We start from the raw sequence: 18,731 nt of genomic DNA, 5'->3' as shown, positions 1-18,731 counted from the left end.
TCAATGTGGCATTAACATGTTGCTAGGCAGACAAAATAATCTTTTATATGTTTAAGCAGTGAACAGATTTGTATACCTCCATAGTACAAAGATACCTTCTTTTATCTCTTTGCAAAACATGCATTGTTGGTTTTTGGTCCACACACGTTTGGGGTATCTTAGCTCTTAATAGTGGAAGGATACGAATGTAGCCTTAAAATAAGATCTATGTAGGCAGCTCACTAGGTATACGAACAGAGCCATATCTTCTATATGAACACCATATCATCTAAACCAGCCTCACAGTGTAAGAGGTGTGTGTGTACCTTATCTGCAAAGTGCTGAATAATGAAAGCTTTATTAGACATCCTTGGCTTTTCAAAAAGTTCACAAGTCTTCAGATGGGTGTTATACAGCTTCTGAGCCCAGGAGTCATCCGAACCCTTCGGCATCTGATCAGAGAGACAGAGAATAGTCTTGGAATAAATGCGCATTTACTTATTATGCATATGCACAAAATACTTTTAATAAATGCATTTACAATCTCAAATATCTTTGAATGCACATACAAATATCTTGTTGTGTACTGATATTAAATATTTTTAACACTTTTTATGAACATTCGCATTTGGGTGATTCTCACGAAATTAGGTGTCATGAAACATTTTGATAAAAAAAGTAAGAGTATCAAAATAAGAAGCATACAGCTACAAAACATCTCTTCATGTACTATTTTGCACATAATTTCAACTGACATCATACAATCCAAATTAGTTTTTTCCACATTTAAGGGGAAAATTTTCATTACCGCAACGTGTCCATGACTGGATTTGGGTTCTTTGACATGGAAATATTTATAATTAAAAAATGTAAAAAATAAAAAGCTTCAGTGCATGTTATACTATAAACATTTACAGTAAAGAAACATGTGGTATTTGATGATCATTGGTAAATGTAGAGACAATAATAAGGAATATAAATGTGTCCAAGACCATTTTCTCATCCTCCGGAACAATTTTCAGTCATTGTTTAAGCCCTCAACATTTTAAAAACTGCTACCAGGTAAGCAGTTCTTATTTTTTCTCTCCATATAAAAGTCAAAATGTTGTTTGTCATAGTACTAAGACAACTTTTTAGTTCTCATTACCGAAACATGAGTTTGTAAATGCATATATTTAATGTAATATCATGTTGCAGTAATGATCATTTTTGATAATGATGATCTAAAAAATTTAAATAATTCTATAGGAAATATTTTTTAAATCCTCTAAAAATAATGGTTATAGTAAGTTCAGACCTTATATATGTGCAAGAAAAATTAGCTTCAAGGGCTTTTTAAAAATTCTCATACTGGACATCACCAATGTCCAATCAGATGCAACTATTTTTCAATCCAGCCAGTCACAGCACTGAATACATTTACAGTTTGATTTCCAAGACTGTGATTATATACCTTGCATTCTTCATCCAGAAGGTCCAGGATGCCCATCTTGGCCTCGATGAGGTTAATACACGGCTGATTATCATAGAAATCAATGAGAGTCCAGGGAATCTGTTCTTTCATGTATTCCTCTTGTTCCAGTTTAAACACATGCTGAACAAAAAAAACACAAAAACAACAGGAGAGAGAGATGACTAATACTGTATATAACAAAACCACTTACAAAGCATGCAATTACCAACCATTAAATGTATTTGAAGGGCACCTATTATGCCCATTTTTACAAGTCTCAGGTTGCCCAGCATGTGTCTGCGAAGATTCACACACTGACAACACACATTTATGTCCAAACACCTTGTAAAAGTGGATTTTGGCCTTTTAACTCAGATCCCATCTCAGGAAACTCACCAAGTTGAACTGTTGCTGTAGTTTCTCATTGGCATAATTAATACAAAACTGCTCGAAACTGTTGATCTCGAATGTTTCAAATCTGAGAAAACATAACAAAACGAGATTACAGAAGCAAGATTGATTTTAGGGCCTGTTGGTAAACCTGGTCCTCCAGTTTCCCACCTCAACAAATTTGAACCTTTGCTTATAGTAACACTACTAACATTCTTTCAAAATTATTTGTTTATAAATTATAAAGTGCAAAAAGCTTCAAATAAATGTTAATTTACAGTTTAGTTTAGTGTGAGAAGCAATTCAGACACATTTAAACATATACTTATAGTCTCATTTTAAATCCATCACCTCCAAATCCAAGCACACTGTTAGCCAGAAATAAAACCCATTACGTTTTTGGATTTAGTGTATACTTTGAATAGCTTTGAGAGGCATGCAGCGTGTCTGGAAACACACCCGTAAATGTCAAGGACTCCGATAAATGAGTGCTGTTTGACTGATGAATGCAGTGCTTTGTTCACATGGTCAACAATCCAGTTGAAGAGTTTGGCGTAGATGTGCTTAGACAGAGCATCACGGGCGTTTATGGCCTGTAGTTTAGGGATGGGCTTTATGAAGGTCTCAGTTGTTGTCTTTATCTTCTTATGACACAACCAGTGAGACATGTCTTGATATGTCACGCCCATCAATTCACAAAATACGCTCAGATGTGCATTATTTGGCTGTGGGAAACAAGAGAGAAAGACATCTATATGAAGACTTCTAATTATATTTTACTTTAAAGATGAATGAGCCTGCATTCAATGTAACACCAATAATGTGATATGAATAATTGTGCACTATTAATACACACAAACTATTTATACACAGGGAATGGGGAACTAAATTGGCACAGGGTGAAATTATGTTAATTTTGCATCCAAAATTGAGATGTGAAGAGCATTACATTTATGCATTTGGTAGACACTAGCAACGGCAAGGTCATGGGTCAATATCTTCAAGCACTTCAAGCATGTGCTCCCTCCTGTATGGCTCATTGGTAGTGCAAAAGGTAATTGCTTCGAACCCAGGGAACACAAAATGTATACCTTGTAATGCACTGTAAGTTGCTTTGGATAAATGCGTCTGCCAAATGAATAAATGTAAATGTTATTTAACGCATTATATATAGTATGATCTGATTGGCTGTGAATTTGGACTGCGATTGGACTCACTGGTATAATACTGCTGTCCAAGTCTCTGTCCTTCACCTCCACATTTCCCAAGTGCAAAATTGATGCCAGAATCTGAAACAATCCCATCTGATAGGACTCATTCACACCTGAACAAATTAATAAAGATTACAATGTTAACCTGTTTAACAGTAATAATGCTCTTTATCTTTAAAACCTAATGAGCTGCTGCTACAAGCAAATATCTGCTAACACAACATATACTAACAGAAATCCTCTACATTTACGGATAAAGCTTCTTACATAGGACTTATATCTGGCTTTTTATACTGATACTGGATCGGCCACAAAAGTATACAGACCATACACCACACTAATAAACTATAGTTTCACTGTCGGACACAAGAGGATTTAATCTGAGAAGTACTACAGTGTTAATAGGGAATTTTATATAAAAAGTGAGCTCTCAACCAGAGGTCAAACATCTAAACACTTCAGTCTGCACCTAGCAATATGAAGGCATTCCTGGTGGTTGACATTTCCTTAGCATCATCCACACCGTCTATCACCGGGCTCCTGCCCTGTTTGGTGTAGTGAAACTCATTTGCTGTCCCTGCAAATAATAAATAATAAGAGTTTACTTGAAAAGAACATCTAATTTTCACAAAAGTTAAAAACGTAATTTATGAAACTGATCAATTATAGATTTTAACCAGTGAAAGACACACAGATATGTTTGGCACACGCGACATTTTTCACTGGCAAATAACCGTCACAACAAATTTATCTTATCCTGTCTGAATAGGACGCGGTGTCTGTAGAGTACTGCATTCAGACACAGTTAGCTTCTTTGAGTTTTAAAAGGGCTCTTTAAATGTCCAGAAAGCTCTCTAAACAGTAATGATAGGAAACAAAGTTTTATTTGAAGAATTACACAAATACTTATTCTTATGAAACCAAACATCAATGATTTAAAGAGTAAAGGGCGATTTATAGTCGTGCGTAGTTCCTACGGCGTAGCAGCGACGGCGTAGGTTCCGCGTCGGTTTTCATTTATACTTGTGCGTCGCCGTCCGCGTCGACGTGCAAAGACACGCGAAACCGCTGGTTGGCAGTAATCACGCATGTAACCACAGTAACAGCAGAAGTCGCCACAGAAGAAGAAGCTAAGCAAGTTAACCCACAAACGAAGAAGAAATAGCAACTTGTTGTGTATAATTTGAGAAGACCAGCAATGATGGAAGTAAATAAACAGCGACTTATGTTGCAGTTTAAGTTAAATCACTCCTCAACTTGGCTCATCTTTGTTTTCACCGTCTAAAACGGAAATACCTATGACGCGTTTTTTTTACCTGACGGGAGGGGTTCTGGTGGACCAATCACAGAGCTTGCGGTCCGCGTAGAGCCGACGCGCTGTTAGAAATTTTGGGAGGTGCGCGTCAGGCTACGCAGAGCTACGCACAGGCTACGGAATGCTATTCATTGATTTGAGTAACTTTTTTGACATTTGGATATAAAGTGTTTCAGTACTACAGTATATGGTGTAAAAACGTCTGAGCGCTGCCCTGTTCAGGTTGAACGGTGGCTACTGCAGTTGAATTTTCCTGTTGGATGTTGCGGTACCGCGTGATGTAAGCGGTACGATCCTACATAAGCAGGTTCAAGCTCACCACGGCCATGTTTCGATCTCACCACACCCTTGGTACGAGCTCAGTTCGTCCCCTCAATCTCCATTGGGGTCTGCCTCACTTTTCTTGCATTTTTCAAATATTCCCAGGGGGTGGAGTCAGGCTCTGACCAGGGGTTTAGTTACTCTTTAAAACCCACAGATCCTAAAATCCAATTCGCTCTTCATAGATTAAGGGAATGATACTTTGTTGCTTGGGAACAGAGACCTTATTAAGAAGTTCTCACACATGGACACACGCACGCGCACACACAACACAATAATGTAGTTCATCAAGTACGCAACTGTAGTAATAATAGATTATTAATATACATGTGTGTTTATTGTGTACAATTATATGGCAGATTGCACTTCTTTCTATCATTGTACACACACGCACACACACACACACACACACACACACACACACACACACACACACACACACACACACACACACACACACTGCTGGCTCTGTGCTCTCTACTACTGTTTGCCTGTTCAGCTGACTTCCTGCTCAGCTGACACTGTTAATTCATGCAGGGTTTGTGTGTGTTGTGTGTGTGTGTGTGTGTGTGTGTGTGTGTGTGTGTGTGTGTGTGCGTGCGTGCGTGCGTGCGTGCGTGCGTGCGTGCGTGCGTGCGTGTGTGTGTGCGTGTGTGTGTGCGCGTGTGTGCATGTGTGTGCGCGCGTGCGTGCGTGTGTGTTTTTAGATTTGCACAGACTGACTCCCAGCAGGACAACTCTGATAGCCGCTCGACATGCTGAGCCAACACGAATACACTCTAATCAGATACCTTAACAACACACACACACGCACAAACACACTTTGAATATTTCCATGAATGATATTGAATATAATTCTTCTCTTTAATGAAATGTGCTGATTGGTGAGTGGTGTTCATCTTACTCAGTTTAAGAGCTTTAAACTCTGGCAGGTTAGCAGACGCACACAACTGATAGAAGATGTGATAATTTCTCTCCTCGTCCGCCTACAGATGAAGGAAAGATAAGAGAAAAGCAGAAAGAGCATATCAGATTATGTATTTTATAGAGCTACATAGATATTTTTCATACCATTATTGATGTTAGTGAAGCTGTATGTGTGACCTTACATGCATCATCATAATGAGATTATAATGGGATTTCGACAATATTGCGATTATACTTTACCTCATGTAAACACAATATTTAAATGAAAATGTGATTGAGCACATAATCGGAGCAAGTATAATCGTATTAAAACAGGTGCCGTATACCGGTTTTAATTGCAGCATTTACCCATTAATCGCATCTGGAACACACTAACTAAAGTTTGTGTGTGTTTCTCCTCCTTTTTAAATTCTCATTCAACCAAAGCAGTCTCATTAGACATGTAGTTTTGATTCTCTTGTTAATGTGATGTCACACAAACAAAGCCCCGCCTACGGCCACTGACTGACTGGTTAACTTTACCCAAAAGCTTCTCTAAATGTGTTTGTTAGCATGTAGTGGTGCTAATGTGGATAAATATACCATTGTCTCAGACTGTATTCACAGGAATCAGATATATTTTAACTAAAAGCGCACACTGTCTGTTGTTAAAGGAGTGAGGAGCTATAGCTCATTTGCATATAAAGGTACACACATTAAAACCTGCCCAAATAGGGGCATTTTGTACATGCTTTAATAAATGACCTGTGGAGTATTTTGAGCAGAAACTTTAGAGATCTTAGCATTATGAAACTCAAATTACATCTTGTAAAAATGGGCATTATATTGGCCCCCTTAAGATCATTCATAATTGTATAATATAGAGTAACCTGCATGTGTGTTACATAATGCTAAACAAACATTATTCTCCCACTCTTCCTGTTTTCTGACCTGTCTGTCATACCTTAGAGAGGTGAGGTGATTTATTTGGGGCTAATACAGTTATACAGGTACAGCTATAATAGAAATCTTCAGGTTTTGGAAGACGAGTGCCTAAAACAAGGCAAGGCACACAAAAGACTAAACATACCCAATAGAGTTCACTTTTAGCATGTTGATACGCTAACATGCATTTGGCAAAGTTTTTATTCACAGCGACTTACACTACATACAAGGCATACATTTTAATTTTAGTAATTTTGCTTATGTTGCAGTGCATTGCGTTACCATTTGAGCTACCAGAATAAAATATAAAGTCATAGTGATTTTTCAGTCAACAAATGTATACTGAATTGGACTTTTCTGTAAAGCAGTAATAAAATGTTACATTAGCACAAAATGAGGTAAAGGCACCATCATACTGAATGAAAGGAGCTCTTTGAATGAAATATCTGTGGTATTTATGAGCTAAATTTAGAGCTGGCATGAGAATGAAGGTGTGACGGCTGCATTTGATCCTGAATACGTGTTTTACGACATTTCTTACAGCACTTTCATTTTTTTTTATAGTCTTTTTGAATGACAAAAAGTGCTAAAAAGCAGACAGGTAGCATAGTAAGGGTAGATAGATTAAAAGAAACCTTTCAAAAAATGTTCATGTTTTCATTACTTCCCACCATTATGTAGTTCCAAAAATGTGTTTTCTGTGTAAAGGTTATGCAACTGTCATTCACTAAAGAAATACACTTTCATTGTACTCTATATAAACCAGTATGTGTGTCATGGAAATTGAACGCAAGACCTTTTTCCTGGTAATGCAATGCTCTACTTATTGAGCTGCACACACACATCAAATCATCATCTGTTGTGATTCATTGAAGAAAGTTAGTATTGAAAAGATTGAGAGATGTGTTGTTTCTTTAACAGACACAAAATGAAGCTGAACCTTTAAAGTCCCAATGAAATTAAAATGAAAAACTTGTTTGTTTTGGAATATTGTGGTATTTTTTACAAATGACTTATCTGTGAGCTATATATATATATATATATTTTTATTTGGACTCATAATCTTTCATCAAAAATGCACATGTGGTACATATTTTTACATATGGTATGGCAGGTGGGAGTAGTCCAGGAAAAGCGATTAGCAAAATCGCAAAATGACCCAAATTAAAACAATCCAATCAGTTCTCGATGGACGAATTCAAGTCCAGTGACAGTCCTACATTTTTTTTTCATTTCAGAAGCCGTTTCACTCGTATATACATCACCAACGGGGAAAATAAGACAATCGCTACTTCCGTTTCATGGCGATTTTAATGTTTTTGTGAGGATGTAAAATCTTTTTATATTTTGCAGCTTTGGATAACACACTCAACGTCTCATTATAAATGTAAATTAAAACTATATTTTAAAAACCATTACATCCAAATATGGTACATGCATCCACATATACAAATGCAAATGCACCCAGACACACAAAACAAACAAACATAGTTAATCTCTAGTGCACAAGGTGTATGATAACATCTGGCAGTATTTATGTAACATAGCAGGCATTTAGACTGAGACCACATTCATTCATTCATTCAGTATTATAGAGGAAAAAACAGCTACGGAAAAACATACAGAGACTGAGGGAGAGAAATCAACATTTCCATCTGTAAGGCCAAAACCCTTTGCACCATATTAAGCAACAACAATCTGTCTTTTAAGAGTTTTCAATGTTCTGACTATTAACATAATGTGAATCTGAATGACTTTTCTGACATCATGACATCTTTGTTAATAGAATCATATAATCTTAAATATGACTTTTCTTCCTATTTTGAAATCGAGTATATCTGCATTATACATCAAACCTCTTAATATTTACACTGCAAAGCTTTACTGGGATCATTATTTACACGTAACCACAAAATGATTCATCCTGTAATTTATATTTGATGTAAACTAAGATGATGCCCGCAGATCCTAGAACTCTGAAAACATCTGATTTCAAATAGACACTATCTTTACTATGACCGCAGATCTGAAGTAAAAGGGATACTCCAGCCAAATATCAAAATTACCCCATGATTTACTCACCCTCAAGCCATCCAAGATACATATGTCCAGCATCTTTCAGACAAAAACATTTGAAGTTGTTTAAAATGGACTGCATTCATATAGCGCTTTCACAGATCAATGGCCGTCCAAAGCGCTTTATAAGTTTTGCCTCACATTCACACATTCATACACAGACGGCGGAGTCAGGCCATGCAAAGCGCCATCCAGCTTGCCGGGAGAGGCTGGGGTTAGGTGTCTTGCTCAAGGATACCTCGACACTTGGTCAGGTGGAGCTGGGGATTGAACCACCAACCTTCTGATTTGTAGACAACCTACATGAACCACTGTGCCACTGCCGCCCCATTTTAGTAAATGTCCTTGCTTTTCCAAGCTTAAAGGAATATTCCATTTTCTTAAAAGAAAAATCCAGATAATTTACTCACCACCATGTCATCCAAAATGTTGATGTCTTTCTTTGTTCAGTCGAGAAGAAATTATGTTTTTTTGAAGAAAACATTGCAGGATTTTTCTCATTTTAATGGACTTTAATGGACCCCAACATTTAATACTTAACTCAACACTTAACAGTTTTTTTCAACGGAGTTTCAAAGGACTCTAAACGATCCCAAACGAGACATAAGGGTCTTATCTAGCAAAACGATTGTCATTTTTGACAAGAAAAATAACAAATATACACTTTTAAACCACATTTTCTCGTCTAGATCCGGTCCAGCGTGACCTAACGTAAATGCGTAGTGACGTAGGGAGGTCACGTGTTACATATATAAAACGCACATTTGCGGACCATTATAAACAATAAACTGACACAAAGACATTAATTAGGATCATTCGACAAACAACGTCAGAACGGTCCTCTTTCTCAAACTTGTAAACACTGGGGCGGAGTTTCGCATTCGTCCTCTGTGACCTCTTGATTTCATGACGTATTGCGTGGGGTCACGCTGATGCATCACGACCGGATCTGGACGAAAAGTTGTGGTTTAAAAGTGTATATTTGTTATTTTTATTGTGAAAAATGACAATCGCTTTGCTAGATAAGACCCTTATGCCTCGTTTGGGATCGTTTAGAGTCTTTTGAAACTCCGTTGAAAAAAACCGTTTAGTATTAAATGTTGGGCTCTATAAAAGTCCATTAAAATGAGAAAAATCCTGCAATGTTTTCCTCAAAAAACATCATTTCTTCTTCCCTGAACAAAGAAAGACATCAACATTTTGGATGACATGGTGGTGAGTAAATTATCTGGATTTCTCTTTTAAGAAAATGGAATATTCCTTTAATAATAGGAGAAAACAGGAATCAGGGAACAATTTCTGAGTTTAAACCCAAAAATAGTGCATTCATCCTTCACTGAAGTAATCCACATGGGTCCAATGGGTTAATAAAGGTCTTCTACAGGTTTGATGTAGTTGTGTAAGAAAACATATCCTATTTTTTTTAACTTTATAAACAATAATAACTAGCTTCCTATAACTGTGCAATCTTGGACTCACGCAATTCACGCAGTTTTAGCGTGAGTCCAAGATGCCGTTGTTACCGGAAAAGCTAGTTATTATAGTTTATAAAGTGTATTTTTCTTACAATATTGCATATATTTCCTGCAAAATACCTTTATAAACCCCTTGGAGCCATGTGGATTACTTCAGTGAAGGATGAATGCACTTTTTTAAGCTTTAAAGTCAGAAGCTGTTCCCTGATCCCTGTTTTCTCCCATTATAAGCTTGGAAAAGCAAGACATTTACTAAAATAACTCCAAATGTGTTCGTCTAAAAGGTGATGGACATTTGTACCTTGGATTGCTTGAGGGTGATTAAATCATGGGGTACATTTTGTGACACATAAAGAATAATATGCAGGTTTTGTGCTCTATTGCAGTTTATGCCAAACGCATTCTGGGAAACTTTGCTGTCATTGGTCCACACAAGTCAACTTCCAATGCATCCTCCATAAAAGGGACAGAGCAAGAACACATCCGGGAACTTGACTTGATGTGAACTTGGAATTGGAAGAGAACTTGCTGCTGACGTTTCTCAAGAACACAAGTGCAGACAACAATGCATATAGAGAAAAGCCATGTTACGAACTAACATATGAGATATGAAACATGTCTTTACATGAATAGTTCATCATGTGTCACCCCTCACCTGAAATACAACTCGTGATTTTTCCAGTAGATATGTCCTCATGTTCGCCCCAATGATATGATACTTCTTATCAAAGCCGATCTCAATGTACTTTCCAAATCGACTGCTGTTGTCATTCCTAGTGGTCTTGGCATTACCTATAGACTGGACATGAGAGAAATCATCAGTTTGAGTGATGAACTGTGGCTGTCTTCAATCTTGTGGTGTGGAGATGATAGGGTACATTTAATATTAAAGAATATTGATTTAAAAAACAGGAAGAGGAAGATCAGGTGTGGGTGTGTGTTCACAGCAGGTCAGGAAGTTGATGTCAGCCCCCCTACAGCACAGAACCTGGTGAGGAACACAACTGAGCTTTTGGAGAAACATCATCTTTACATTGCATACATTCATTGAACCCTAGTGAACATTAAGATCAAGATCATTTATGTTTTTAAACTCTAGCATAGCTAAATAAAGTGAAAGATTGACATCTGTGTCTGTTTTTAAGTGTGGTGAAGAGCCGAGAACAGCAGGGAAGGTCATATGAGCTTTATGCCAACACTGAAATAACACACATGGACTAAAACAAACACACACACACACAGTTTCTCTGCTGTACTAAAGGAAATAACCCCTGGGGAAACCTGGCAATGAAGGGCAGATATAACATTCTGAATGAGACACAGTTGTACTGTCATGTTTATGGCCAGCTTTTAGTCTGTGAGCGATTGTATTATTAAAGTCCTCTAAAGACGTTTCAGAACAGTGCTGTAATGGACAGACCCAGAAAATCCGGCTCACCTCCATGATGGGGTTGGATGCCAGAACTTTCTCCTCCACGTTGGCTTCGCTGGCAGAGCCGCTGACCGTGGCAAAGTAACGCATGGCATATTTGGCGGAGACGGTTTTACCCGCCCCGGATTCTCCGCTCACGATGATGGACTGATTCCTCTCATCTCTGAATGACACAAAAAAGACAAGACATGAGATATTTGTCATTTTCTGCTAAAAACTTTATTTGTTTTTTGTCTATGAAAAACTCTCAGACATGATGGTTGCCAGTGCATTGCTAAAGTGTTTTTTAGCGTGTTGCTATATAGTTTTTAGTTCCACATCAGGCACTTTTTGGGTTTGAATGATCGCTACGGATATGTTAGGGTCTTTTGGGTGAAATATTTGTTAGTAGAGTATTTGTTAGGTGCAGATTAAGCTGAGAAAGCAGGAAAACCTGGAGTGAAGCTGAAGCAGATTTTATTACAGATTGCTTTGAGAGGAGTGGAAATGTCTGCTTTGATCTACTCACATACTGTACTAGGGTAACTATAGGGTGGTTTACATGTTTGGTAGTAGGTGGTTACCAGGTATGGGATCGTTCGGTCATTTTGAAACCCACAAAGTAAAAGTTTTTGACAGATTTGGCATCTTTTGCATTTGAGCTCATCATATGTAATAGTAATAGTGATGCTTGGTTAGCATATTAATAACATAATTTATGTATTATCAGTGTGGTTTTTACTATTTCACCCTACAATTTGACAAATTATATTAATCAGTAGAGAGGAAACGAGAGAATGAGAGAAAGATAAAGTGAGAGAGAAGGAGACATAACTTTGGTGCATCTATTTTTGGCTGGGCTGCAGCGGGCAACGTCCTGACCTACTAACCTCCTCTAAACTAAGCAGTACACCTCACACACATGACCACATCATATAGACTGACTGTAAGGACCGAAACATACACAAGTGTGTCGATAGAGTTACCTTTACCTGTCTGTGCTATTAAACTAGATGTCTTATTATGCCGCAGTCACACTAGACTTTTACTTTCATTGACTTACAATCAAACGCATGCAAATGCAGCAGGCCATAGGTGTAAGCTCATGAAAAAAAAAATGCATTTTAGCACATTACGAGATAAAGTTAGGTGATCTCTGACCTGCAAATTCGTTTAACCAGAGGATGCATAACCAATAGATGATCGATTTGTGACCTTTTCAGATGAAGGAAAACTAAAAATAATAGTACTGCACAATCCTACGCTGTTAACAAAAGCCAATCAGAAAGGTGCAAGCGTGTCAAAATCCATAATGTGTGAATAAAAAAAACAACACTTTGGTGTGAGATATCATATCCAGTTGCTGCTCGTATATGCAGGAGTCTGTGTGGAAATTTTGCATCCTGAAAATTTTGTGTGAAAACCACTGCATTATTCAGCTAACTAGGTATAACTGTTGAATTGACTCTAACTCGTGCAACATTATTTGCTTTAAAGAGCACTTATTATGCATATTTTTACAAGATGATCATACACCTGGTGTTTTTTGCTATTTTTATCCTTGAAGCAGTTATCACTTTCACATCCAGCGACACATTATTTAAATAGCAAATGCATTTGCACCTATTTGTGAGCCCATGGGCATGCTGGTCTGAAACACTGAGGTGTGTTTAGGCGCATTGTTGGCATGTTGCTATTTTGAAGCAACTGCAATACGCCATTGACCAACTAAAACCTGATCTAAAGTAGGGACGCACCGATTTTATACCTGGGACACATTGCATATCTGTTCTCTTTCTTTTTTAACGTTATAAACTTTCCATTGCGGAGCGAGGATTCCTGTGAGAGGATGCTTTAAACACATTATTTTGGGAAAATTCATTTTGGGAAGCGTATAATCGCACAGTACAGGAGGATTTAGGCGCATCAATTCTGCACCAGGGATGTGCATAAGCGTAAAGAGCCAAGCGCATCATTCTCAAAAAACAGCCATCTGCACACTAACAATGACAGTAATTAAGGAAAATATATTTAGCCTATTTCTTTGCTCAAACGTACCCATCACATCACACCCACTCTTAAACACTCCCATGATTAATAATTCATTAAGGGGCGTGCACACCAAAACTTTTAAACGTGGCTGAAAACACCTGGACAATGGCGAATGCCAGCTGTTTTTTTAGCTGAGTGCCAGCTTTCTTCAGCTGAGTGCTTTGATAGCTGTGATACTTTAGCTGTGAGCCGGTTGGTTGCTGTGGTAATGTCCCACCCCTACTCCACTGTGATTGGACGGCCGGGTGAGAACTGACATTGACGAGCGGAGCTTTTCACCCAAAGTTGAGTATTTTTCAACTCTCAGCACGGAAAAACCGCAGAGCGCCGGTTTTCAGTGCGGAAGAAAACCGCTAGCTGCTGGCTTATTTTAAAAACGTAGATCTTCCATTGGAAACGATTGAAAACTTGCACTGGCCGTGGGCGTAAAAGCTTTGGTGTGCACGTCAAACAAGCAAAAGTGGATTCGGACACTCCCTAAAGGGGGTCGCACACCGGACGCGCAGCTCAGCACCGCGCCGTTCTAAAAGAATCAAACACATTGTTTTCTATGAGTATACGCACACAGGTGCCGACAGGTGAAGCTTGTCCGCGCCGCCCAGCTATGATTCAGGAAGTTGCTCAAATCCCTGTCGTGCCACAGAGCGCAACTCACATAGTTTAACATGAAATAAAATCATATTTGTCCCAAATCATTAACGATTAATATTGGCTGCTAACATATATTTTGCATTTTGCAGTAGACTCTATCTGACGAAACTCTTCCAGTGTATGATACCTCAGAGTTGTCCTAGACGCGACTCGGTGTGGCGCGTCTGGTGTGCGACCCCCTTAAGTGCCTTTGCGCCGTGCGCATTAGACCGTGCACTTGCATCGTTAAAATAGGGCCCGTAATGTCACAGGTGTGCCCCGGATGTGTCTGTGAAGTTATGGAGGGCGTGACTTTATCAGTGTGATGTCACATTAAAAAGAGAATCAATCTAATGAGACTGCTTTGGTTGAATGAGGATTGATTGAAGAAGGAGTGGGTGTGTTTTTATCGTAGGGTTTTGTGTTCACACACTGCCAACATACATTTATGTCTAAACAACATAGATCTTGTAAAAGTGGATTTTGCATAATATGTGCCCTTTAAACTGTTGCCCCACTATGAGAGTAGTTGAAAGTACTGCTGTAGCTAAAGGGATGGGAGACAGGAGAGATATTAGGGGACCACAGGTGTGAGGGCCCCTCAACATTACTAGTAATATTGATGTAAGAAAACTGGAATAATATGCAGTCAAGATGTCCAGAATTCCCTGTGGAATAAAACGCATTTCTGTTCGTTTACATTGAAATACAACTGTACAAGTCTACCTGGCCATCTGTTTATAAGACTCCTCTGCCACCGCAAAGATGTGCGGGTCCATGTCGCCCATATTCTGCCCGCTGTACGCATTAATGATGTCGGCTCCATAAATGGGCAGTGTCTCATATGGGTTTATGGCGACTAGGACGATACCTGTGTCAGACGGATACCAACAATTAAGCTCTATTATTTCAAACGAATAAAGTGCAAGTGTGTTTAGTGTGCGTGTTTACCGCAGTATGTGTAGATGAGTTTGGAATCAGTGAAGCGCACTTTCAGGTTGTGTAAGACAGCAGGCTCATGCAGGTAACTGAGAGCCGTCAGGTCGTTCTCTCCCACCAGGATATCTGGATTACGCAGATGCGGCAGGTTGTTTGTCTTGGGGTCCAATTTGTACTCCAGTTCCTTAAAAACACAAATCACATCATAACTGTCTGAATGAAGGAAAGATTTTGGTTTGTCATTAAACAATAACACATTAGACCTACCCTTAGGAAAATTAACCATGGTTTTTTGAGGTAAAGGTTTAGTAACCATGAATGTTCTGTGTATTGATTATTAGCAAAACCATGGTCATTTTGTAGTAACCATAGTTTTACTACAGTATCCATGGTTTTTTGGTTTTAAGTAAAACCATGATTAATTTTCATAAGGGTAACCTGTTGGAAAAAAAATTTAATCAATTTGATTTTATCTATACTATGTGTGTGCTAAAAGTTGGAACAACATTAGTGTGATTAATTAAATCACAATTGTGGCTGAACTATTCCTTCAAAACATTACAAATTCTTACATTCCTTATTTACAAAAGCATGTTGAATGGTTTTAAACCAGATCAAAAATCTGCTTTATATAGAAAAATTTAAGCATAGCAATGATCATAAAATACTAAAAATACTAGCCACAAGTGTACTGTTGTTACAACTACTCAGATGATAATGCCAGTCCAGTGATTATTAGTAAATCTCCATCACCTGCTTTCAGATAGAGCGCCATTTACTACACAGAGCCATAGTTCGTCGACAAGCCTGGCAATATCAATATCGTATTCATTATTGGAACAAATCACCTGCAAAAATGTGTTTTCATCACATTACGTTTATAATTTATTTGGAAAGATTCAAGATTTGAATGGGTTATACTAAGAAATTATGTATTCTATAATACCATTTATTAAATATTTCATCATTTTTCACTTTTCTATGATTTCTTTTTACCTTATATCTAAGCATATGTCTTCTTCCTGTTTGTTTTAAAGTTATTATGTTTACATACTAAATATATAAATATAACACACACATATGATGTGAAGTGTTATTAATATATAAACAGTCCTATGCATATTAATTTGTATGTAAACATAATAGTTTTATAATAGTTATAAATATAAGGAAGAAATGATAAAAACAGGAAAATTATGAAATATTTAATAAATGGTATTATAAAAAATACATGATAGTATTGCTTAGTTTTTATATGTACTTTAGCGATTCATACTGTAAAAATATTTGATTTACCAATAAAAAACAATACATATACATAACATATATGCACATATATCAGTAGCCATTTAAACTTTTAATCAATCTAAAAAATAAACGTAACGTGATGAAAACGCTATAAGAAACATTACACTAAATGCAAACAGAAGGGGAACAGACATGGACTGAACACCGGATCCATAAAATCACAGTTTAACACTAAAACACTTCACACCGCTACTGCAGAGCTACACACCAGTTGGGCTCCGCCCACAAAAAACATCTTCTCTGTTTGCAAACACGCAAAAGCTCTATACTACTATATACAACAGTTCTTTCTGGTTCTCGAATCTGATTGGCTGATAGTCGTGAGATAATTAAAGTGTTCGAGATCATGCTGTGGTCAGCGGTGTAAGCGAACAATGACACACGCTGGCCACGTCTGAATCTCACGTCCGAATCTTTGAGTAGTGTTGTGATATTACTTGGCAACATACTCTTGTGGGAACCCTAATGGGATGTTAACACAAAGGTTGCAGGATTAAATGCTTGAATCCATCTTAAATACAAAGTGGGCCAGTTACAGTATTCCAATTTCCAGCAGTTCAGTTTACTGTAAGTTACTGTAATGAGTCTGGTGAAATTTACCAAAAAATATTAATAAATCAAACACAGACACACACTGACCTTCCCATCCTCAAGCTGAAGCTGCAGAACTCCATCTCCTTGTCTGTAGTCCTTGTTGAGCTCTGCTGATTTCCAAACTTCCTCTGGATCTGGGATCCAAACCCGTGCATACTGTAAACAGATAACAATATCAGTCACTTACAAATAAGCAATGCTCATTTCATTGGTTTATTTAACACACTGCCAACAATTATGATATTGGGACTAAACAAACTTTAGTTTAAATACAGAACTAAAATGAAAAACATATTCACGTATCCTAAATATTAACTCAACAAATGGTTTGAGGTTAGGTTGGGACTATCCGTTTGCTCAGCCAATGGTGGATAGGGACGTTTTAGAAAACTATTTGATGTCGGAGCCGATGGTGTTCGAATCCCGGCTCGAGGTCCTTTGCCGATCCCAAACCCCTCTCTCCACCCTCTACTTTCCTGTCCTCTCTAAAAATCTACTGTCTATCAATAAAGGCAAAATGGCCCAAAAAAAAATAAAAAATAAAATAAAACTATTTGATGTCATTTTTGTAGGTAATATTGAGGGTCCATTGGTGACACACTTCAGAAAGAAAAGTCCAGCTGTGATGATCATTTTTAATAAGTGTAAAGAGCACTGTTACCCTGTCTAATCTACTCTAACACTGTCACACTGTTGTGAAAGCCAGCAATGATAATCAAACCGTCATATCATAGTCAAGCGTAATAATACAGACAGTATGACTACAGTCATGACACAACATAAGACAAATAGCACAATTCATCTAAGAAATCAGGCCAATAATCCAGATGATACAGTACACTATCAGTACATTTATTATTATAGAGTACATAAATGTATACATATAAAATTGTTATGATTAAATATTATATGAATGTATTAATTTAAGCATTTATATGAAATATAATATAAAATCACCAAAGCACACAGGCCAGATTTTCAAATCATCAACTCAATAATGTGTAAGACACAGGACAATTCCTACATAATGCCTTGGTATGTTAAAAAATCTATAAAAAAATGTTAAATATTAAATATTAATATTAAAACATATTAAAACATGCCACACCACAACAATCATTTGCACTTGTACAAGCACTCCCAAAATGGCCGCAATTTCGAGCCCTGGTACAAATGAGATCATACAAATGCATTGCATAGCTCATAAAATAGTTATGAATTGCTATGAGACTATCAAACTAAAAAAAATCTGGCCAGTGCTTGGTTACCATAGCAATTTGTGTGAGGAGGATGTGATGTCACACTCAGAGGGAGGAGCTATAGAAGTAGGCGGGGCTTCATGCATCAGTTTGATTGATTGTAAAAAACTTTTTTTTCTGTACAACCCCCCTCCACCCATTCTCCATCCTCTGATTTCCTCATTTAACTGCATACTGATTCAGAGATCAGAAAGCACATTTCAATGAAAACCCAATGCAATGGACCATACCATGGCAACATCATCACGGTCCCGTACAAGCAACCAATCAGCCAACCATTATGCGATGATTGACATTTCGTGGCCACAGCCTTAACATTCGGTGTGGCAATGAAACAAAAACACAGTCTGCGTTTCTCCACAGAAGCTGTGACGTAAGCGCGTTCAAGCAAGTCTCTGGAGGAGATCGTCCCAGAACTGAGCTCCTAGCAACAGAGACACGGGAGCAAGAAGAAAGGGTAAAAATAG

At 37.7% G+C, this 18,731-nt stretch overlaps 1 protein-coding gene across 3 annotated transcripts in view; it reads right to left on the bottom strand.

The window, feature by feature from the left end:
* Nucleotides 1-18,731, bottom strand: part of myo5aa (myosin VAa) — an 84,721-nt gene that overhangs the window by 55,746 nt on the left and 10,244 nt on the right. For all 3 annotated transcript variants that reach the window (XM_073815720.1, XM_073815721.1, XM_073815722.1), the window contains exons 2-13: nt 17,051-17,161; nt 15,116-15,287; nt 14,891-15,035; nt 11,510-11,666; nt 10,727-10,870; nt 5,574-5,655; nt 3,503-3,610; nt 3,040-3,146; nt 2,282-2,547; nt 1,829-1,910; nt 1,433-1,573; nt 306-431 (exon numbers count right to left, since the gene is read on the bottom strand). In XM_073815720.1, coding sequence (XP_073671821.1) covers nt 306-431; nt 1,433-1,573; nt 1,829-1,910; nt 2,282-2,547; nt 3,040-3,146; nt 3,503-3,610; nt 5,574-5,655; nt 10,727-10,870; nt 11,510-11,666; nt 14,891-15,035; nt 15,116-15,287; nt 17,051-17,161 — 1,641 coding nt within the window. The remainder of the gene's footprint in view (nt 1-305; nt 432-1,432; nt 1,574-1,828; nt 1,911-2,281; nt 2,548-3,039; nt 3,147-3,502; nt 3,611-5,573; nt 5,656-10,726; nt 10,871-11,509; nt 11,667-14,890; nt 15,036-15,115; nt 15,288-17,050; nt 17,162-18,731) is intronic.

This window comes from Paramisgurnus dabryanus, chromosome 9 (genome assembly GCF_030506205.2).
Source record: "Paramisgurnus dabryanus chromosome 9, PD_genome_1.1, whole genome shotgun sequence".
Taxonomy (NCBI): Eukaryota; Metazoa; Chordata; class Actinopteri; order Cypriniformes; family Cobitidae; genus Paramisgurnus; species Paramisgurnus dabryanus.
This window is presented reverse-complemented; position numbering and strand designations above follow the sequence as displayed.